Source organism: Rhea americana, unplaced genomic scaffold (assembly GCF_003343005.1).
Source record: "Rhea americana isolate MKP2758 unplaced genomic scaffold, rheAme1 scaffold_46, whole genome shotgun sequence".
NCBI lineage: Eukaryota > Metazoa > Chordata > Aves > Rheiformes > Rheidae > Rhea > Rhea americana.
Window position 1 is genome coordinate 4,543,456 of NW_028186601.1, and position 24,526 is coordinate 4,567,981.

A 24,526-nucleotide genomic window follows, 5' to 3' on the forward strand; every position below is an offset into this window, starting at 1 on the left:
ATAATAAAATACCAYAATATATAAATTTTTGAATTTACATGGAATAAATTATTTAATATTTTTTTATATATATAATTACTTCAACTTACATTGTGAGCCACTATGAATACAGACATTTTTAGCAGCTTTATTCATCTTCAAAAAGCCAGTAAGGCAACTTTAGCAGATTTGATTCTCAGTTTAGCTTAGCTTCCATGCCTCCGAATACACTACAGGGATTTGAGCAAACTAAGAACATGGTCCAATAGTTTAAATATTTTTGAGTCAAAGGCAACCCAGCCAAAAACTTTCTCTCAAATGATACAGTAATTTATGCAGTCATTGCAAATTTTTTTGTTAACATATGGCATACAATGAAAGTGGAAAAGCAGTGTCTTTCAAAGAACTGAATAGCTTTCATTCTGGATGARGTCAATTGGAACTGAAGATAGTTAGTACTTTCTCAGTTTAGATATTATGAGACGCAAAGGATGTAAAAATATAAGCAGTAAAGACGCATCTAATTCTACAGACTGAGCAATCCACTGGCCAATTTTTTAAATACTGAGTCAGATTAAACCTTTAAATTATTTGATGGATAGACTACAAAATAAAGCTGAACATTTTTCTCTGTTGACACATGCTGAAGAAATATCAAAAAAAAGTTCAACTGGGGCACGCACTATCCCCTTTGCTGTTCTTCCTGCCACCCAAGTGGAAAAGACAGAAAATCATGGATTAAGAAATAAAGAAGTGGTTCAGGAACAAGGGCCYCTACCACAGTATCATTTCTTTAAATGGATGTGTATCACAAGTACAAATTAATATAAATCATGTGCTTTGGGGAAAGYCTTCCAGCTGGGTCTAGGGATTCTCAGTATCTTGCCCCATATCATATAGATTGTGATATGAAATCTATTTGTTTCAGATGTCAAACCTTCTGTTTTGCTGTGTAAAGGTGAAGGGAAAACAAAATGCTGAAGAAATGATCTTTCCAGGATCAGGTCCAGGAATCTGTGAACCTAATTCTGTGGAATTTTCTGGGCACTAGATAGGAATACCTGCCTAGGAAATGATGGCATAACAAACCACTAACACTAATATTTTTTGCAAGTAACAGTTCCTCATGCAATGAAGTATGTTTACCTTTCCTTTTCCATTCAGTGTTTAATAAAATATCCAGCTAAAGTGAATTTGTATTCAGRGTTCAAGAAAAACTGCTGTTACATAGCATGTACAATAAAAAAACTCCAGCCTGTAAGACTATTCCATGATAGCGTGACCAGTAAACTCAGGTCCACATCACACTAATTCTTACTCAAAAGCTTCTTGTCTTTCTGTTCACCCTACCTTCTGTCTGGAAGAAAGTAAATTTTAACGTAAGGATTCCTTGGCCTCCCATCTTCCCTTGAAGGAAGATCCTTTGCTCCCAGTATTGTGACTATTAACTGATGACCAACCTTATCATACCACAGTTTTATCTGTAATGAGAAAATATTTGTTAGTGAATTCATTTTTCCAATGAAGTAGCACATTAATCCTTAAAATTAATTGTGTTCATTAGCTTCTATTTATATTGGTTACTTAAACACAAAAATATTGTATTCTATTTTGTACTTATAATAAAGCAGAAAAAAAAGTTAATACTTTAATAACTTCAGTATGTACCAGGAGTCATTCATTTTAAAAATCTTATACAGTAAGTACATTATTTCATACTAATTGTCCTTCATGTGGTGCTCTGGTTAGGATTACTCTCTTTTGGCAGTAGTATTGTATTACTTGTATTACTGATGTATGGTATTCATCTATATACATTTCTAAGGTTTTTATTCACAATGAATGAATGAATGTTTCATGTCCTGTTGTGCTGGAAAGACTATGGTTTAAGAACATAAACATTTTGAGTCTCCTAAATGTTTTCCAAGGAGATGTGGAGACCTATCCTGAAATGAAATAAGCCATTCAGAAATTGTAAAACAGCGAGTGAGGTTCAGTAGACCAGCTCTCTGCCCAGTCCTACTCAGCAACAACAGGACAAAAACTGCTATTACTCCTCTATAGAAATTATACACACTCAGAGTTGGTCTAGCAATGGGCAACCATTTTTACTACAATCATTAAAAGCTGTTATTTAACTGTTACAATGTGAAAATTATAGCTCTAAGTATATTACTCAAGGAAAGGATCTACCTACTTTAGAGCACTCACTGTGGCACGGGGAAATGGTGCAGGCAGGATGTAACAAAGCTTTGCAAATAATCAGGGAGCCATTACGTGGAAGTACCACTACAATATTATTAACTATAGTTGCCAAAGCAGATTGTCTTCATGGGGGGTTTGCTAGAGGCAGAGGACAAATTAGAACATCGAAAGGAAAACACTGTCCCTCCCTAAACTTAAGGGAATCAAAGAGCATAGCGCTCAACTCCACACTTAATAGAGCAGCGCACCTTTAGATCTTACTTAAGGTAAACATAATCAGGGCAGGTGCACCTTCTGTGGAGCACATCTCACATCATCTCACATAAAACGTCTCCATCTGTTGTCATAGCAACTCATCCTCCAGATTTCAGTCATCTAAAGACAGGTCTTGATGCAGTTCTCAAGCCTTTTGATCCACCACCAAGAGGCCAGTTTACCTTTCTGCCATTTACAATACGTCAATACACGGAACGACACTCCAATACACTAATTCATTCAGTGGTGGCAGTGTACTTCTCCTTCCTACTCCATTACCAGTTCTTACATCTCCTGTAGCCACCATCCAGCAAGGTTTGAAAGGGCATTAAAGAAAAGAGGACTCCAGTCCCTACTACCATGCCCTTGGACCTACTTTGKACTTTGTAGACTTCTTGCACCAACAGCTAAAGCACTCTGTGATTACTAAGGCAGAAAAGGTATGAAAGAAATTATCTTTAGTACGTTTCATTCAGCAGAACTCTAGAGGCTGTTTCTCCATTCCTGCAAAGCAAGGGGCTCTGTCAGTATTTCTCTAAACTGAGAATCATCTAGAGTATTACAAATATTCATCCAGCTACAGATTACAAGTAGAAAGATTTGCACTAGCCATACAGACCCAAAAGGAAACTTTGATGACATGTGAACTGCAAGCCATCCTAAATGTTCTCTGTCACTAAATGGAGGCAGGGCGTCTACATTTTATCATCCACCTACAGGTTTCTTTGGGCGTCCTTGAGTAAAGGACAGACTTATCTATTCACAAGCACTTGCTATTCCCACTCTCTCAAAGGAAATAGCACTGGTGACATTCTTCATTATCTGTTTTTCTTGGGAAAAATATCCTCGCTTAAGCAGAATGAAACATAGTTGCGATCCAGACACTATCGCAATCTGTGACTGAGTGAAGGTGCAGTAATCCAAGATTTGGTGCCAAAAAATATAACCATTGATGTCCAGGCTAAATACTCCTTTGCTATGCCTGTTTCAGACTGTATTTTTTGCAGAAAACKTCATTCAAACTGGTCTTGAGAATGACCAGAAGGGCAATGTTAAATCATCTGACACCATTTCTTTGAGATGCCCTAACTTCTGTTTTGGATCAAGAACTCGAAATTTGCAGTGACTCTTATCTTCTAATCTTCTCTTATGGCTCTRTCCAAACGTAGAAGAGTGTACACTTAATGGGTGCCTTAACCTTGAATTCTAGGCCAAGCTTGTTACAGGCCAGGCCAGGAGACAGAATGAAGAGCAGAAGTTTCTCTCTTCCATGTTTGCATTTCTAACTCTCCAATACACAGCACAGGCACTGTAACCCAAGAAGTCATTTGATTCTGATGCAAAGAGAAAGGAAGAAACCAAGGGGTGGGAGAACAGATGTAAAATCCCACAGAGGGGAGGACAGGTCTGAATTCTCATGGGGTTAGGAGGAAGAAGAGGACAGAACGAAAAGAAACTACTTTAGAATGACTGAGAAAATATACTGGATGCTTCTTGGTGAAACACAGGAAGAACTGAGCCACTGATGTCATTGATGACAACAGAAGAATGGGTGGCAGAAACAGATTGGATAAGAGAAGTGGAATGAGGTGAACAAAAAAACCTTGCATAACTGAAGCAAAATACRTTGAATAGAGATAGATGAAAGAAAATGTGATAAGAAGTCAGGACTGAAATTTGGAAAGAAAAACGAGAAACAAGGAGTTAGAGTAGCATACTGAACATGAAAAACAGCACTGGGAACAGGACTGAGCCAATTCGGACTCTCCTGTGCATATGCAATATCCGGATGGTACTGTACTTTCCTACAAGGACCTTATCTTTTCTATTCTCAAAGAGAGAAAGGACAGTCATGTAAGGCAGACGGCTGCTCTCCAAGAGGACTGGATTCCATCCCTTCCTCTTTTCTAGAGCTCTTGTGTGTTGTGGGATGGATCGCTTAAAACGTTTCAAAAGGGATTTACAAATTGCAGGTTCTTCATTGTCTGGGAGTCCGGCCTAATACACTGGAGCCTGATTTGAGGAACTGCTGAGTTCACAGTGTCTGAAWTGAAGTTGGAGGTATATTAGGCCTGTATAGAGCTGAAGTTACTGAGAAATCAGAACCTGGTTGTCTCAGATTTTGATCATAATCTCTCAGTCATCATTTCTCAGTTCCTAACCAATAAATGCAGAACAATCCTACCACATATCATAAAGTATTCTATYGATTTTATATTGTGAAATCAACACAGGGATAGCCTATGTATAATAGAAAAGTCCATGAGCAAATTAATTTTTCCTGTTTAGCTGCGTTGAATATTACGCAGAAAAGATTCTTAACACCACAAAGTGAAGAACATTTGAGTTTTTCAATCTAGACGGTGAAAGTCCCACAGGAATGCACAGGTGTTATGATGCTCAGTCCTAAAAGAGTTAAGGAGCTGTCTAATGGARCAGAACCTACAGACCACACGGCAGTTTTCTACACATATTGTGGAAAGCCACTTTTAAAAGGAGGTTATTTAAATAAAAATTTAGGACTTCTAAGGAACTGTGAGAGATGCCATCCTGTCTAAATGAAGGGAGGGAGAAGCCAAAATTATGATACATRAAATAGACACAAGAAAGCTGTGCTAATTTAAGATTGGCACCTACAATTCACATAATCAAGTAATGATCCAATCCGAATACTTTCTAAAGATCTTTCTACTTAATGTGGAAGTCATGGAAACTTATGTTTGCATGTCACACACATGCTCATATACTTGTCTCTTCTGGACAAATGCAAAACTACTTCTTGGGTAAACTTCTATTGTGCCTGTTCAGGCAAACRGGCATCTGAACTCAATGAACCCATACACTGTGAGATGGTCTACCACCCAAAGAGTGGTGCATCCGCCACACTCCTCGAGATGGGCTTCCAGGTAAAAGTATCTGTCATACAGAGCTTAAGCAATAGGAACTGATCTGCAGTCCAATGATGAAGGCATTTGTCAGGGAGGAAACAGAGCTGASGGTCTGGCCCATCTTCACATCTTCTCCCTGTTTTTTAACCTATGGTAGTGTAAGATCAATACACATTCTGGGTAGCAGTCTGGAACATGCTAAGCTAAAATTAAGCTTTCTCTGCCTGCTGAGAGCAACACACATATTGCTGGCCATACAGTAGCTTAACTTCAGGAGAGACTTCATGCTCCAAAGAAGATAAGGATGTGCAACAGTCTGATGATAAAGGCACTTTACTGAAAGACACGTTCAATCCCTTCAGCCTGAGGGGTATTTAATATGTGCTGTTCCTCGAACAACTGTTCTACACATAYGGTAGGATACAAAAGGTACTTGCTCATCCTGCATTCTAAGAAGTGATGACACATGTTCCCAGTATTCCCTTTTGGCCACCTGTATCCTCAGAAGAAAAGGCAGACATCTACTTCAATGGATCGACTGACTCACTGTTTACAGTAACCTAAATTCTATATAGTTAATGGAGATAGGCACCCTCTGTTTGGGCTGGATGGCTCACTGTAGATATCGAGGCACCTATTTTATTTTTTTCTCCAACCGTACAGGCAGATAGTTATCCAAGCTGCCCCACAAGGCACCTCAAATTTATTTGAGGCTAGTGTGCTTAACATATGTAAGTTAACTCACATAGTTCTACACATAAATTAAGTTTACTGCATTTCACCATTTTTCCTTGTGTATCATGCCTTAACTGGACACTTTTTATTCAGAATACTGACAGAGGTCAGAGTCCTGGAAAAGAAGTCATCACATAATTAGGATCAATACCCTAACATATCTGCATAAAGGAATTAAGTTAAGAAAACTGAAATAATATAATAATATAATACAGGTATTTCCTATCTTCTTATCTCATGAATATTTGACTGATCAATCTTAATCATGTATTTCTAATACAGTGGTTTTTGTGTATAATATATACAGGCACTCTATAACTCAAGTRGTAACTTTGGATTTAAAAACGTAGAATGTTTATAGTTATTAATTCTGTGCTACATTTCTTTATTTATTTGTTATAAGGGTTGCTTCACAAATCTCATAGGATTAAGACACATTCTTGTGTGACTGCAAGAGACTGCTGGCTCTGAAGCTTGAACTCTAYAGCCATAGTGAAAATGACTCATGTCAAAAAATCACCAGGTTTGAGAGACAGCTGGCCCTGCATTTTTGCTTTTATTTTCTTCATCATGATTTTTCTTCTAACTGGTACAGCTATTTATGGCTGGAATATTTTGAAACTGAGAAACTACTTTTCTCCCTTCATTATTTGGAAATAAGTGATTTCAACTGCTATTGAAAAAYTGGTCCAGTTTATTTTTCAAAATGCTTAAAAGCAATCATTTAATTTGACTAAGCTTGTAAGGATGCAGATGTAGGCCTTAGGTGGTAAAGTCTGTAAKGCAGCTGAGATGAGCTCTAGTTGTTCTTAAACCTATCTCTAATAAATGCTAACTACTGAGCATTGCTAAATCAAACTATCATCACTGCCTGCTTGGGTTGCTGTCTGATAAGCTAGAACAAATATCAGAAGAGGCTGTCAAACAGACAAACTTCTGAAATATGAAGGCCATAAAATTATGGAGGTATTTAGACTACCCACATACACTTAACTAAAATTTCTTTCTCAGTGGCTTCATTTTGATTCTAGTAATGCCACAAAGATGCAAGCATATACTTTTATACTCAATCAAATATAATAATATTCTGTATTAAAGCAAAAAGGATGTGTGAAATTTTTAAGTTAGAAAAAAAACCCAGTGGTTTAATTGCAAYTCTGGCTTAATAGGCAGCTCAGCCTGGTTCAACCAAATGAACAAKAAAGTATTTTCTTACTGCACAGAAAATACATTTAAGAACAGGTGACTCCCTACCAAAATATCGAAAAACGTCATTCTTTTAAGTTAGAAAACTGCTGRTATGTTAAATTGAATCTAAATATTTCAAGAAATAAATACGCTTCTTTTCAAGAGCTGTGTAAGTAGTAAAACTTCAGGAGAAGAATGCATGGCAAGGGAAAAAGGAAACAGTTCAATTTTCTTTTCAATAAAGTACTTATTATAATTTTCAAATCATCCAGGGATACAGGAGACAGCAGATGAGCTGTGGAGGAGAAACTTGTGCCAGAATCTGGGACATGCATCACCAGGATCAGTTTCAAACTAACAAGCAGAGAAGATGCAAGCAAGAATAAAGATGTGCATTTCCCTTAAAAGCAATGCAACAAATAGGTCTAAACAGAAATGTTTGGAGATCCTCATTCCTGCAGCCAGTTCCATGGACAAATATATGTAACATATACTTCCTGACCTAGCCATGAATAGCACTTCAGAGCTTGGAGTTAGCAAAATCCTCACATCCAAAAGCAGCTGCAGTTCTGCGCTACTTCTGGAGCCAAGTCTAATATTCAAGCCAGCTYGCTGAAAGATCATTGAAGAGTCTCTGTTCGTCCCTGTGTTGTAAACATATCTTAAATCAATCCATGTTAACCTATATACTTTCCCTACTGAAAGCGGGCAGATGGGCAGCCTGACCTTTTGTTTCAGCCTCGGTGAAAGGATGCTGTCACAGGTTTAAGTCTGAGCTCTTCAAGAACTCCTGTCACAGGCATTATGTTTGGCTCTGACCATTACTGAGTGCCAGAGCRCAAAAAACTGCCAGAGGAGTCCTCAATGGCCCCGCAGACACCGTGCAGAAGCAAAACCGGGGCTAAAGACAGTTCCTATCTACAGTATAATACATAACCCTAGCAGAGGTCAGAAGGGAAGCCTCTGAGACACACTCTTATCTTCTGCAGGATAATCCCTATCAAGCACTAAACTTGTTTATTATCTTAAATAATAAGTTTTTATTATTATTTTATTTTATATTATTTTATTATTATGTTATTATTTACTTATTTAAACAAGTACCATAATCATTTGATCATAGGGTATTATTTAGGGATTTAAAATTAATATTAGTTATAAAAGAACTAACAAATCTCATGTCTACGTTTTTATCTTACATGATTATAATAGTAACTACCGCGGGTCACCTCTGCATTACAGTATTTCATGAAGCACCGTTTCAAGGAGATATTTGCTTTTTCAATTGAATACTCAATTGTCAGATTATTTCTTAATTTATTTTGCACATATCTAAAAAGAAGTATTAAAAATATTTATTTATCTTGAATATTCACCTCTATCAGCTACTTAACAATTTGTGATTGAATCTGTACCCTTCTTTGATTTTATTATCACAAGCAGAAACTAACTTTCTCAGTCAAACTAAAAGATCTGTTTTAAATTTTTAATAGAAAGCCAGTTTATGTCAATAGCACACAGGAATATGCTTACCTTAAGCAATACTATCAAGACCCTAGTTTTGCAATCTCTAATTTTTCTTGCATTAGGAATTTATATTTAAGCACTAGTAAGAACAACTTTAGGGTAACAATACATTGTTAAATTACATGCATTTAGTTTATCAACTCTTAGTCATAACCAAACCATTTCCTAYAGTGTTATTCAAAATTCAAAATTCAAAAGTTTATATGATCATTTTTTTCATTTCAATGACATATTTAATCATCTCATTCTCATCATTTAGATCCACTCCTTTACATCTTTCCTTGAACAACTGATCAAACACRAGAAACATTTCTACAACTCCAACAAAAAAGATTAACATATCCATAAAAATATTTTGTAACAAAAACAGGTAATATTCTAAGTACAAAAAATGAAAAGCATGCAGCAAAGCAAGATAAGCACTATAGCACATTAGTAAAACCTACTTTTGCATTAATCTACAGTACCTTAAAGTTTCCTAATGAAAAAAGGCAAACAAGTTGTACCCAAAAGAATATTAAAGCTAAATAAATTCAGTAACACAAAAGCAGAAATCATTTTTGAAATACATGAAATTTTGGTTATTTTGACATATTTTCAAAATGCAAGAGCTGAATTTCATACACAAAAAAATTGTTTCTTCAAAAAAGGTACAAATTTATTTGCCTGTCTTYCACTCGAGGCGCTACTATTACTAGGAAAATGCAAAAAAGGATGTGTTAACAATAATGAATGATTTAAAGAGACATCACTCTTGATATAATGAGCTCAAACATCAACACAACAAAATTATTTATTGCTTAAACAATAGACATACTATGTATGTGGGATACATAGCCATTATCACCGTTGAAACCTATATGAGTTTATATATTGGGTAAATAGCAAAAYAAAAACTAATTGTCTCTTTAAATTGTAACTTAATATTTTAACCTCCATGCAGAATTTTACAAGCTGCTCACAAGATGACATGAAAATTGTTAATACGGTTTAAAGCAACACACTAAAAATATGGGAAAACGGACTACAAGGTAACGTTTTCCTACTATGCATTTTCCATAACAAACAAAAGAAAAAACACAACTTTAGTTTCTCTCAGGCAGACGAAGCCTTTACCTGAACCCTAGGAACAAAAGGCGTTGTTCTTCTACTAAGGCTTTGGCTCTGGTAAGCAAAATTAAAGAAAAAGCAATAAAACAAAACCAAAAAGGACAACACGCTGGAAACTAAAAGACCAAAAGTAAAAACAAAGACACACAACTATTACTTTAAACACAACTTTACACCAACGACACAGTTACCTAAAACAAAAGTATTTTAATGCAACATATAAAGTAAATCTGCAAATTACCAAATCATATCAAAACTCTGTGACTGAAATTCTAGCCTTAAGGAAGTCAGCAGGAATTTTGCCACTGATTCCCCAGGAGCAAGGATTTCACTGACATGTCCACCTGCTGGTAACATTTACAATAGATTTAGAAATAACATTAACAAAAGCAGCAGGTCAGCAAAGTGTGATTTCAAAGTGGGCTACAAAATACAAATTCAGCTTGACCATCTCTTCCAGAAAAACTGTAGATGTATATTCAGAGACTGAAACAAATACAGCTCACACACTGACAGCTTTGGCTGCTTTCTACAGTAAAGCAATACTACATTTTTCACAACTGCAACTTTAAGTGATATTTCTATGGAAAGCCCTAATAAAGATTTCAAAAATGATTAAAAGAAAAGGCTATCTGATATCAGCAGTAAGTGGGGAAGGTGCAACCAATGTATTTCCAATCTCTAGCAATCACGACAGAAATGACATATGGTATATACAGAAATCCCTTGCGTGAAATGGGATCTATAACATTTAGCAATCCTAGTAGTCGCAGAGCACGCAGAAGACRCGTTTATCACCCTTATGTTTGTGATTTAATACTTCAGCCCCCACATGACACTGTAGATCTCAGCAGGTACATTTAGACTGTTGGTACCAGGCTCACTCCCGAGCTCCTGGACCAGCTACAAACTCCAAGCACTCTCCAGTTCCAGCTTAAAGCAAGCACTAATGGAGCTGGACAGAACAGATACCTGAGCACAGCGCTGGACAGGAGCAGGAGCACATGCCAACAGATCCGGGATGGATGAGTGGGGAAGAGGGGCATGGGAGGAGGTTGCAATAGCCACAGCAGTCTGGGAGTGCTGGCCAGGCCTGAGGCAATTCAGCAGGTAGGAAAAGATCTCTGCCTCCCTGCTTGGTTCTCCTGAGATTACCAGTCTAGTTCAACTCAACAGCCTGAGTCGCAGGTGTTGTCTGATGATCAGGGCGAGGTGCAGCAGTTGCATGCTGCCCCCACACTGCACTGGCTGTACCCTACAGCCCCATGCAAGGGGGCCAGAATATGACCTACTCACACACAGTGAAAGTAGATCTTCAGCTCGCTTCTGCTCTGCATTACGACAGAAATACAGATATTTAGAGTATCACAGTCCTTAAAGGGACAGAATGTCTCCACCACGTCCCAGGAACGCACAGCTGCCRTAGTCTGCCCTGGGGATGGAGGCAACAAGCACATCCTCTGCACTAGCGTGTGCTGCCATCAGTCTCTAAAGCTCATGCTTCATGCAGCATTGAAAAAATAGCCCAAATGCAGTAATGAAGCAAAGAGCACCAACACACAAAGAATACCAATGTTTTCAAAATATCATTAAAAAAACCCAAAACAATGAAAAAAAAAAGAAAAAGAAACAGGAACCAGACAAGGCAAATAATAATAAAATAAGTGCAACAACAACCAAAATTACTCCCCTTGAAGAACAATGTGGACCAAAAATACCGTAAAATAAACTGCATAAAACAGGTAACAAATTATTCCTATACCRTAGTATATTATGACAAACAATAGTTTAGTGTAGTTGTACGTAATTTATTTCAATTAAATATGTGTTTGTGTAGAATAATTATCAATGGAAAGAAGATTTCTAAAGTATGCAGGATGGTTTGCTATTACTCAGCTCCCAAGTGTTAGTCACTGTAGGAGTGTCATTGTAGTCTCAACAGAAGAAAACAGGTACACAGACTAACCCCAATACAGAGAAAAACGTAGAAAACTGAAYAGACAAAAAATCACTGCAATTAACTTGGCTAAATAACTTTTGTGCTATAGCCTAAAACATACAAGATTCAACACAGCAAACACTAGAAATACATTCTCTTCTTCTAAAATCATTTCTAAGATTCTTATTTTTGTCTACAAGTCAAATGCATAATTATAGAAACTTAACTTCTGATTCAAACGCCTACCTAAACTGCCTTAATTTTAAAACCATTAAATACTGCGTGTGCTTATTCACTTTAAAGGTATTTAAAATAGTATGATTATAATTCTCTGTATCTCCAAAACAATCTGTCACCGCAGACTTTAAATTATGTACTGAGTTATAAATGTCTTGGTCAAGGAATACGATCAGATAAGAACTCAGTCAGCCTTTTTTAATTTTAGGTCTTTAGGACTTAAAACTCCACTCAACACTATCCACTTATACAAGTAAACATGCAAAACCCAATACAAGAATTTTGCCAAAATACACATCTGAGCACACAGGCATTTTATTTTGAGAATGCCACATATACTGGAGCACACAAAGAGCTAGCAAAGGAGATAGTCYGAAGTATAGATGGCGTAAACTGAACCAATACACACCTTTGCCAAAATGCCTAAAACAGTGTGCAGAATATCTACCTCTTCTGTTGACTTGGTTTAATACATGTTTCCTGGTCAGAATAAAATCAGTGAACAGGACCGAACATACAGAAAAACATTCCAAAACACTGTCAATAAAAAAAAAACTTGAAAGGTCTGTTTGAATAAGGATGCACACATCCAGGTATTTATTCAAATTCTTCAGRCCTCCATCAGAACTGTAAATTTCTCTACTTCTGACCACAACTTTGCTACTTCATAGCCTACTACAYACAGCTACCCTGACAACAACCCCTCAGACTACAGATTATCATCAAAAACCACAGAAAACACTTTGGAAATCTTACCTATCACTCATGCCATCAGGATTCCTCACACTTGCCTGGATTCACCCACCAGCTCTCAGCTTTTCCACATTGCCTTCCATTGCCACAAAGAACAGGACCTTTTTGCCTTCTGCCCCCCACCTACAGTCAGCCTTCTGCAGTTATTTTCCTGCCTAGGCACTTCCCAGAAAAAGCATATTCCAATTAGGAATTCAGTATTTTCTTCTCTTTCCATCTACTCGGCTATTCGGAATGAATGACTGCTCCATCAACTGTCCTGTCAGTAAAGAGCTGATTAAAAATATGAAAAACAAAATACTGAAGCTCTTTCCATTTGGTAGTGTTCAAAAATATATATATGTTTGGMATTTGGGGAGATACAGGTTTTAAAATCCAGTGTCTTCCGGTTTCTTCGTCTTTGGTAAAGGCACATAGTGACACATTCTCATAGTTCATTCTAATTTTCAGAAACATCTCCAACTCAACAAAAAGTTGCAGGTCAAGGAAGATTTTTTTTTTTCACTCTAACTTTTCAGAAGTTATAAAATGAAAAATAAAAATTCTAAAAATGAAAGAAAAACTATTCATTGCACTGAATCCATTCAGGAAAATAGTCATAATACCTTTAGTTCTGAAAAACAAAAGGTTTTGATTTTGAAATTCTAAAATAAAATAGCAGTCCGAAATGAAAATGCAGGTATTTATTATTTCGAAAAAAAAMCACCTTCCTACAAAATACTTCAATTCTCTTAGGTCACTTTTTTTCTAAAAATATGTTTCAGTCTAAACATTTCAAAAAGCCCTCTTTCATTGTGGGGGCAGTCCTGGGATTCCCTTTGGGTCCCACATTGCTATCTGTCTACACCATCTTCTGACACCATGACAGCCACAGAGAAGGGTCTAGCACCATCCTCCTAAAGCCTTGAGCCTCGAGCTCACAGCAGCCCCAACGGGGTTGTACCATTAACATGACAACATAAAATAGAGCTATCTCCAACTTTCCTTCAACTGGTGAAATAAGATAGCTGTCTAAACTTTTGAATTGTCTACTAATGTGAGGTTGCTGATACAGAGGGACATTAATTTTTAGGGTTACTGAGCACCTGTGAACTTGCTGTCAGCCAGCTGAAGCTGTTGGTTCTCTAGATCACTATCAGTTGCACTCTGAAGGAAACAAGGAAACTGTATACAGTAGTATACAGTATACAAGAGGGTACAAAAAGGACAAACATGGTGAAGTATCTTCTATCATTATTTGGTTTTCTTAGGTGGGAGGAAATGTTACAAACATATTAATAAGTAGTTAAAGGCATCTATATCTTGAAACAAATGAACAAAAAATCATTAAAAATAGGAATGATTCCTTCTTGAGTTAAATACTAAATTTAAACACCACTCTGAGATCTATGTTAACCTTTTTGAATTCTGTCATTCTGAGTAAATTAGAACGTATCTCTAAATCTCCTGATACTGTTTTGATGCATCTCAAACTGCAATATCCTATCAAACTGCAAAATCAACAGAATTAACAACTTCACTCCTAAAACCTCATCTCAAACTCCTGAAGATTTTGTTTCTGGAATGGAAAAACTGAGGAAGTCAGTTCTGTGTGGTTTCCTACTTCTCCTGCAGGCTTTTGGATCATCTTTCTGCAGTGCCAACACACTGGACATCCGAGCAGCTAACTCTGGATCACCCTGGTAGCTATGAGTCAAAACTTGTTGACAGCCTAACCATTTATGAGATGTAGCCACAAGAGCATTTCTTTTTTCACCATTTCCAATATCAGTATTTTCCGCCATATTGTTAAACTCTATCAGTTTTTAAAACTCCAGTGTCTGTGTTTTGATGGATCACATTCTCTTGTTGTTATATTTTGTACAAAGTGCTCTGCACTCTACAGTGTTGATTTCTAATTCTACATTTTTGCAAAGGATTTAGTCTTTCAAAGTATTTAAGTACCATAGTTACATAAAATTCAAAATTATGTATTGCAGATGGCTGGTCTGACGAGCAAAACAAATAATGTCTCATGCATTGCAAAATGGAGCCAACATGGTTGCTGACCAGACAGAAAATATTTATTCCTTTCTTCTATAGATACCATAAACCATTTGTGTGAGACCTATAAACCGTCTGCTTAGATTTTCTGCACATTTTTATAGCCCACTCATTATATTAACATAAACATCTTGAAAGAAATAAAAATGTGACATTTTCAAATGTGTTCAACATCAGCTTTGCACTGCTTCCATTTTGCTTTCCTCTCAATTTCAAAGGGTACCAGACCACAACTAAGCACTTTTGAAAAATCACACTTTGGAGTTGTAGATGATAGAGAATGGTGTACAAAACCTAAGTCCTTCAGTTTAGTACAAAAATTATCCTTTCAAAGAAAACATTCATATAATGAACTTAGTAAGAGTGAAGAACAAAAATGAGTTACATGACATACTGGTACAATGAGTGTAACTTTGGTAAACAGGCAAAGGGATATCTGGTAAAAGGCATATATGAGAGCTAGGGCATAAAAACAAACACTATTATTTTCCAAGCACATAGATGGTAAAACCTACCAATTGTATATTTAAATGTTAGAGTTAAAAAAGTATATATACTCAACAGCATAAATATAACTGGAGGCCAAGATTAGGCCTTTCCGAATATCTGACTACCAACATGACAGCTTACTAGAAAAAAACACATCTATATGGCTAATACATGGACTGCTCTTACAACATTATGTCCCTTCTTATACTGAGATATATAGCACCACTAAAAAAAAAATAAAAGGTTTAACCAGAAATTTATTTTAGAGCTAGCTTGCACACTGCATAAATGTTTGGATATGTGAAAAAAAGTACAATATGAATATTAATGAAACGTTTACATACTGAAAGTTGTCCAGACAAGAACTGTGGAACATCCCTTAACATGCCAGGACTCATAGGAGAAGTCACTGAAATGGAAGGTCGGTCCATTTTTTGAGATTCAAAAGAACTAGAACCTGTAATTATAAATACATTTTTTTCATAAATAGCATCAATTACTATTTTTCACAACATACTTTAAATAAAAAGATACAAATAATCACTCATACAATAAAGTTGTTTATTGTGGCAGAATTGCTATTTTACCTTTTTAAAATGAATGAATAATTATATTTAATCTTCTGATTAAATTGTGGCAGAATTGCTATTTTACCTTTTTAAAATGAATGAATAATTATATTTAATCTTCTGATGCTGAAACGCAATCAAAATCTTACCAAGTCTCTTATAGCTGTAAAATGTCATCTCAAGCATATAGAAAAAATAATACTTTATTCAAATATTTTCCACAGTAATAATGTCCATAAATTGAAGGCCCAAAATTCCTATTTACATTACTGTGGTCAAAGGAATTCAGTTCTCTGAAGGGCACCTATCTTGTACAATTAGACTAATTCTTTTTATTAGATTTTTTTAAAAAATACCAAGATGCTGGTGAAGCATTTTGCACATTTTGTTTCTAACCTGTAAGAGCTTCTGTCAGAGGAYGAGTTTTGACATATAAAATGTAGAGTAAAAAAAAGGACTGTATTATAAGTACAAAACACTGCTTATTAATATTCCATATCTCACAAAATGTAATGGATTTTATTTTAGAACTTGGTTCATCAGTGAAGAGTTACTGTAGGAGTTTCTTCACATTACTATAATTAAGTTTATGACACCATACTTATTAATAGCTTCTATTACAAAAGAATTCTAAAACAATGATAAAAAAAAATAGCTCCAGGCTGAAATCCATTTTACAAGGTCTAAGCCAAAGAAGAAGTTATTTTTCTCACATGAATATTGGTTTAGCCTATTTAAAGAGAGCTGAATGGTCCTAATAGAAGAGAAGTGTTCTGATTTCAAAGTAACTGTCTCTTTAGTTCTAAACAATGAATAGTTCATCCTCATTTTTAGCTTAAAGGGAAGTTAAAAATTGAGATTAATGTTCTTGTACATTAGTTAGCACTATGCTTTTCAACAGAAAACAGCCAAAAATTGTAACAAAATGGCAAGCTTCAGTTAACATATCCCTACTTCTGATAGTTTATTATTAAGCAAAGGTAGATGAGATAAATAGGTAAGACAGGGTGATGACATATTGAGACAAATACAGACAAATGGACACGGGCTATACTGACTGAAACGGCAATCTCTTTCCATCTATTTGTGCTTACATAAAAGAGAGAGAAGGTTTTCCTACCGCACAAGTGACACTTACTGGACTCCAGCTGTGCATGTGTGCTGTCAGGTATTCGGGGAATGTCCCTGAAAGCAGGAAAAGCAAGACAGGCTGATCCAACAGTCATCTGCAGCTCTCGGTTACACTGTAACAYTTTTCAAGTCACCACAGAAAGCCTCAGAAAACCCCAAGAGCTACCCAGGGAAGATTTCTCCTTCGTCCAATGTAAATAACTTCTGTGGCAAATTAAAACCTATAGCACAAGGTGAAGGCAGGAGTTCTCCGAACGCCGAAGGGTAACGCTGCCGCCGCTGGGCAGGCTGCAGGAAACGGCCTGCGCTGCTTTCGCGTAGTCACAAATGAAATAATATGAGTTGGAGAAGAAAAGCTTTAAAAAATGGACCATTGCAAACAGATGGAATAGGAGTTTTCTGGAGATAAYTGAAACAATAAACTTGAAAGCTTTGAACACTACCATTTGTGCTCCTGAAACCCTCAGAYCCCAGGATCTCATGCTCGTGCAAATGGCATTACTCACAAGGAACTCTTACGGAGACAAACAGATGCCGGAGAAACAGCTATAGAAATCTTGGATTGGCATGTAGAGAAAGGGGGTTTTGGCAACTATTTTTAAGCATCCTTTGACATTTTAGGGTATRTTTCATTGAGAGCACATTCAACAGAATAATTAATACAACACAATACATGCCTTCCAAAATCAAAATCGTAGTAACTAGGARAATAAAATGTCATTTTAAAGTATTTATTTCTGAGAAGCAGAAAGAGGAAAATGGAAGAGTCACCGCATGTAAGAAATAGCCCGATCCCTCAGAATAGCAACTTGGTCGTCAGTTGTTATTGTATGACAGAAAAAGAGACAAATTGTACGCAGAAATGGCACCATCATTTTTGAAAAAGATCTTTCCATTTCATCTTCCTGTATCAGCTTAGCTTGTCATCTTCAGTTTTCGTAACACTCAGCCCATAATATAACGAAGAAGAACTAACCACAGTGTTTACTGGATTTTGTATTCAGAGTATGAGAATGAGACAACAGGTTCTCTCCCAGCTAAGCTAACTGCCAGTCTCAGGATTTCTGGCAGGAGTTAACACACTACCACGAGACCATCATAAGACTCTCGTGCCTTAATTAATACTAGGATATACCTCACTGTGAAAGTGCCCCAGGGAATAAAGTTTCAATCTATTTAAAATTACTGAAAGTTCAGGTTAACCAAAAGTCTGAAGTGATGATTATTTTATTCCCTGGGGCAGAACTCAGACCTTGGACTTTGTTCCCTTGGGCAAGTGTAAGATGTTCTTTTCTATAACCCATATGATTACGACAAGGAGTCTCCTAAACTGAGAAGATACTACAATATTACCAGCTCATCAGTTGAAATCTCATGAAAAAYACTTTTGAAGTTCTATTTTTATATCAAGCTTCAAAGAGTYACATACATTATCTGACCAGAATTTAAAACCTCATCAATCTGTAGATGATTAAAATAAATATTCATTCAAAGTCTAAGTAGTACCTCTAGAAGGTATTTAACACTGAGGCTTCAGATATAAACCCATTTATGTTAGTAACTGCAGATTTGGAGGTGAAGAACCTCTTTCACCTCTACTACAGAAAGAGACTAGGAGTCACATATACAGAACAACGTTTCTAGCCCTGATCTGGCTTAGTTCTTCAGCGACTAAGACAAGTGGTTAATGTTGAAGAAGGCATCCTGAGAGCATGCATGGCCTTCTTTAAGRAATTATAGATCAGCCGCTCTAGTGCCAGCAAGTGGTGCATATGGTTACATCAATGAAAGCCATTACAATAAGGAGAGTAAACAACAAAAGAGAATACACATATATAAAAGCACAGGGAAGAATAGAGATTTCCCACAGTGAAGGGAAAGCAGRAAAAAAAACGGAATAATTATTTTCAATATGGGAGATTTTGTTATAAAATGCTATTTGAGAGAAACGAAGATATTACATATATATGAAAGGTATGTGAAATCTCTTCTGAGACAATATTTTCCCAGCAATGTAGTCTGCCCTTAACTTTACTATTTATCAAAAACTCCGAATTTATACCAAGGCTTTTATGGATAAGATATAAGATACAGCTTTTGCCCTAAAGGGTTTGCAATTCAATATGTATGTAAGAGATAACCTCTCATCTCACTGACAAAGTAAAGTAATTTTTATTACCAAGTTCCAGGTTAAATTTGTCAAATCCCATTATGTCCTACAAAGATCTTCTTCAAGATGAACACACTCAAGTATGATATCCTGAAGCTGAACCCGTAACAAATTATCCTCAACAAATTTCAGCCTCAGATTGGATGTTTCTAGATTTTTTGTTAGTACATTCTATATTCAGTTGTTATGTTATTCATGCTTTCTGATATGAAGCACAGATAATCTTGTGTGTGTGTGTGTGTGTCTAAAGAAAAAGGAAAGGGATAAATATATTTTTAATATGTAGTTACATGCAGTAATATAAATGTATTTCTCACAGAGGAATTAGATTATTACATATAAATTACATACTAATTATATTATGAACAAAGGTAAGCCACAGTTGCATATCCTATAAACAAGGACTTATGCACAAAATTATCTTCAATCTCATTAATAAAAAGGTCTAATATTAAGGAAAGTAAATCAAATTCAGTGATAAGCATCCCTTTTCACAGCCCTGGTACAATCATTTATCAAACTTCCAATGGAGAAATAAATGAGGGATATTACTGCAGACTGTACGAACTTGAAGAAAAAAGAATGAATAAAGAAGGGGAATTATTCTAGTCTAAGATACCRAAGCAAGCAGAAATGCTCTATGGCTAAGCAAGAAAAATTTAAGTTTACATATTAAGAGGAAGGTCATGAAGTCAAGCAAAAGCAGGCAGGGCAAAGCACCAAAAAAACTGTGCTGGACAGTTGAGGCAAGCATTGCTACTAGCTATCCATTTCGTTACGTTCTGTATTACATACCAAGCAATAATTTAACAGATAGTCTCATAGATGAAGAGGATGAAAATCTGGATTCAAATCTGTCTCCCAAGCATATTAATTATGTCATTAGCATTCTGTATTTTGGTCAAAATACTACATTGCAGACTATCAGTAAATAGAGTTAATTTTAAGTTCATTGCCCCAAGCATGAACGCATATATGTTATATAAAAACAGGAGTGGAGAAGCAAGAATCAAGAATGAAGTTAATAATCAAGGATTTTGATGATGAAGTGTGTAACCACAGTTTCAGATCCAATACAAGCTGCGACAACAGCTAATCAACCATGRAAGGGAACTATTTATGACCCTATCAGCAGATGATGCTAGTTTGGGCATGAAGAAATGTACACTGAAGCCCTCCTGCCTCAGGGAATACGAGATTTCACACCMCCTCACTCTACTAATGACAATGGTCTATCATTCTAGCTGTGCTTATGGTTTACAGAATTTTGCATACAATTTTATCCTTTACAATATTTATAAATCTATCTGACACGTTCTTTACCAAAAGTGAAATTTAGCAACATTTTTATCATAATTAATACTAAAATTCAGAAAGTTACTTACCCAATTGGCCTTGAAACTACAAGCTCCACCTGTGGCTCAGGTTTGGATTCTAAAATGATGTTATACACCTCCTCAAAGGTGGCTCCTTGTAGTAGCCGTCCATTCCATTCCAATACTTCATCACCTACAATTTCAATGATAATACTTTGCTTAGGAAGTCTGCTGTGAACTGCACTTACAATGATAATCTAAGTTATACTAATTTAAGTTTACTGAATTGTGAAACCTGTGCTGTAGAACTAGTTTGGAGTCTTAAATACAGGAAAAYCTTTCCGCAGCTCAACTTTGAATAGATAAAGAACAACAAAACAGTAACATTATCATTAGRACCCCTATTGAATTATAATATTGAACAGCTCTTACTGTCACTGTTAGTTGTGTCTTCAAAAAAAGATCTTTAGAAAATGAAGATCTTTAAAATAGCGTATGTAATCAACTTACTATTTTGAAGACCCATTTCCATGTAAAAGTTTAGAATTTAGGTTTTCCGATAGTTCTTACGTTAACACTTAATATTTCTTGCACATTCTCCAATGTAGCAATCCATGGTTTGCATGCTGGGACAGAAACATAACTTAAAAGTTTCTGAGCTGTATTGATTCTTTTGGCTCATGTGTGACAGCTTGGTTTAGCTCTAAATAAAAATATACATCAGAAATTGGGTAGGCAGGACATCAGTGAAATATGTGATTTTGAGCACATGAGAATGTGAATGAAAATGCAAAAATGTGATTTTGAAAAACATCTATATTGTATAATGTATATCAGATTTTATGTATTTCATAGAAGCAGTAATGCAGATAGTCTAGAAAATATGTCAGGTTGAATTCTGCAGCAGCTTACAACACTTATTTAATATAATCTTGCTCCTAATTAAATTCATTCTCGTGTWACCACCTTTAGAAAAGTAACTCAATTGTACAGATACATACCTGGTCTAAGATGCCCCACTGTGTCAGCTAAGCTTCCTTTTTTAACTTTGGTGATAAATGCACAGAGTCGACCTGATTCAGTCATCTTTCCTCCTACCACCTGTTTCAAAGAAGAATTACTTGCATAGAATAGAGAATTACTTTAGAACTAAAACTTTCTGGCAATAGAAAAAATAATTAGATGATTTCTTGGTTTTCAGGTAGCCCAGGTAAGGCAGATACACTTGACAGACCACAGACTACTGGCTCTGGCAGGCTATAGATATACCTTTCCAGATATTTATATAATTTAAACACAATGCAAATACAGAATGCTGAAGCTTTTAAACCTTACCATGCATACTTTCACTATTTCACAGTACTATGAAGTAGCCATCCACTCCATTCCAATACTTTATCACCTCAAAATACAATCATTCATGAGTTATATTAAAATTCAAAAAAAATCCAAAGAAGATCAGTATAGTTTATAATTAATTGCATTGATATAATCCCTATTTACAGTATATGACTATAGCCTAATCTGTGTACTTGAACCAAAGCTAATATTATGCTAAATAGAGAATACTGAATTAATCAAACTTTATGATTTGCCACAATAGGAAGCTGATTCAAAACAAATATATGTTTTTTTTATAATGTATAATTCATTCTCATTCTTGTACTAGCATTGATTTAAATAACGATATCACGTAAAAATTAGATTATAACGTGAGCTAGACATATCTTCATTATGTGCTGGAAGAGTACTGCACCATGAAAAAGATGCAAACTCATTACTCTGCAATAGCACACAATAAAAAAAATACTTAGTATACATTAAATAAATGCTAAACATTTTTTTCTTGGTTTAGTATATTTACAACATAATAAATCAATCAATCAKAGAGGGGGTAAAAACAAGAAACAGTGCTTTTCCAGTAGTAAATTCTGCTCCAGATCTAAGTATCAAGTTCCARATGACTCCTATATCATCACAAAAAGTTATGTGCTTTTCACATTCCTCCTCTCTTTTGGGAACTATTTAGCAGAGCTACGAAGTTCTCCTGCAGTACACTGCCAGTCCTGAAGAAAGTGGACAGGCCTTGGCTTGCCCAGCAAGGACTCAAGTATCCTGTGGAGAAGACATTCTCAGCAAACCTGGTGAAAACACATCTAGTTCTGTTGCAAAATGTAAGTTATCGAGCCTTTCAGGGACCCCACAAAATTCCTTTTGGTAGGTGAATATAAAATGTCTTTATACCTTGTTTTTGCAAATAAGAAGGTATTATACATATAGCTGTAGATACACTGTATATTACGAGCATATTTGTTACAAATGCAGCTACTTTAGCTGAGAGAAAATTTTAAGTAGTTTCAAAATTATACATTACTTACCTTCAATCCAAGCATTGCTCCTGAGTCTCTAGGCACACTTCCATCTTTTAGTCTCTTATTTAATAAAATTCGACCGATGAGACGGTCTCCATCTTTGGATGGTTGCCAGGTTACTGGATGCTATCATATGGTGTTAATGGAAAACAAATTAAATAACATTTTAAAGAGTAATATTTCAGTAATATTTTTCATTTCCTCATATATTTTTAAAATGCAATGGAGGTACTATGATTACACCAGTACTTAATCTAATACAATGACAGAAAACAAGTCCTGAAAAAGATTTATTTGGACATATAATCCATCAAAAAAGATCCATAAAAAAGATTTATTTGGATATATAATCCATCTAGAAGTATTTCTAAGATTCAAAAATATTATCAACTTTTCTAAATGGGATTTGTAAATATCTATACCATTTCCGCATCTTGATAGTTCAATAGATATAGAAAACACAGTGTATAGAAACTAGAATACAGAAAACATGTACACATAGTTATGCATACACAATGACAATCACACCAGAGTACTCACAAAAATAAATGCTGAAGTCTAATATAAGACTAATACTGAAGAAGAAATTTAAGTCAAACCAGAAATTTGAYCTATCAAGGCACAGACTTGTTTTTTTTCCACTACTCCAGTCATGTCAGTTTTCTCTGAACAGGATTGACTTTTTTCAATTTGCATTTTCTCTTAGTAGCTCAAATATTAAAAGTTAGAATACAGTAAAAGCTATAATCATTAACTCTATATTTGAATATACTGCTTCTTGGAATGATTACTGCACATACTGAGCATTGTTAGAGTGAACATTTTATTATTCCATTACTATATGTGGGCATGGTAATACATAGTGTTGTATGCTGGCATAATCTAATTAATAAAAATTTAAATAACATTTTTATTTTGTGTAATCATAGCACTTCTTCATAGATAAACACCACTTTCATGCTCTACTTCATGCAAAATTAGCAAGCACAGATAAATGCCCTCTCATTACAACTAATAACTCTAAAAAGATTTATCATCATTCCCACCAAACCAAAAGCAAAAATAACAAACACCAAAGCAGATGGCAAAGACTTTAATTCTGCACAACACTACACAAAAATGGCATGGCAACAAAACAAAAGAACAACCATGACAGTGAAAGGGAAAAAAGAAAAACAACTTTTCTGTGCAGAGAAGGACCCAATTTTCTCCCTTTTTCACCTGGGATTTAAACTATTAATTTCAGCCCCAGGAGTTCAAATGCAGTAAATCAAATAAGCCAATCAGCAGAATCTTATTGRTAATTACTTTACACATGAAGATAACRCCATGATATACTATTACACAACCAYAATAACATTCCTTTTTGCCTCAAAAAWTTTTTTTCTGAGGTTGCCAAACAGTAAAAGCTGCAAGCATGCAGGGACTTTTTCCATTTGTTTTTCTTTTCTGCACCTTAGGAAATGCTACATTTTCTCTAGAAACACCCTGTCTCTTACTTTATGCACTATTTTAATGAGTGACAGAGAGCAAACAAAGACCAAATGAGCAGGTTAAAATGCAGGCTCCGTAATCTCAGTACCTTCTCGCTATGGCTATGCTCCTCGTTTAGAGTTGTGC

General features: G+C 35.6%; 1 protein-coding gene across 1 annotated transcript in view; it reads right to left on the reverse strand.

The window, feature by feature from the left end:
- The window catches only part of LOC146589411 (regulating synaptic membrane exocytosis protein 2-like), a 242,157-nt gene that overhangs the window by 44,441 nt on the left and 173,190 nt on the right, over window positions 1–24,526 (reverse strand). Inside the window, exons 7-13 of the mRNA XM_085316248.1 lie at window positions 22,913–23,032; window positions 21,536–21,635; window positions 20,604–20,727; window positions 17,056–17,102; window positions 15,693–15,805; window positions 9,894–9,941; window positions 1,330–1,460 (exon numbers count right to left, since the gene is read on the reverse strand). Coding sequence (XP_085172374.1) covers window positions 1,330–1,460; window positions 9,894–9,941; window positions 15,693–15,805; window positions 17,056–17,102; window positions 20,604–20,727; window positions 21,536–21,635; window positions 22,913–23,032 — 683 coding nt within the window. The remainder of the gene's footprint in view (window positions 1–1,329; window positions 1,461–9,893; window positions 9,942–15,692; window positions 15,806–17,055; window positions 17,103–20,603; window positions 20,728–21,535; window positions 21,636–22,912; window positions 23,033–24,526) is intronic.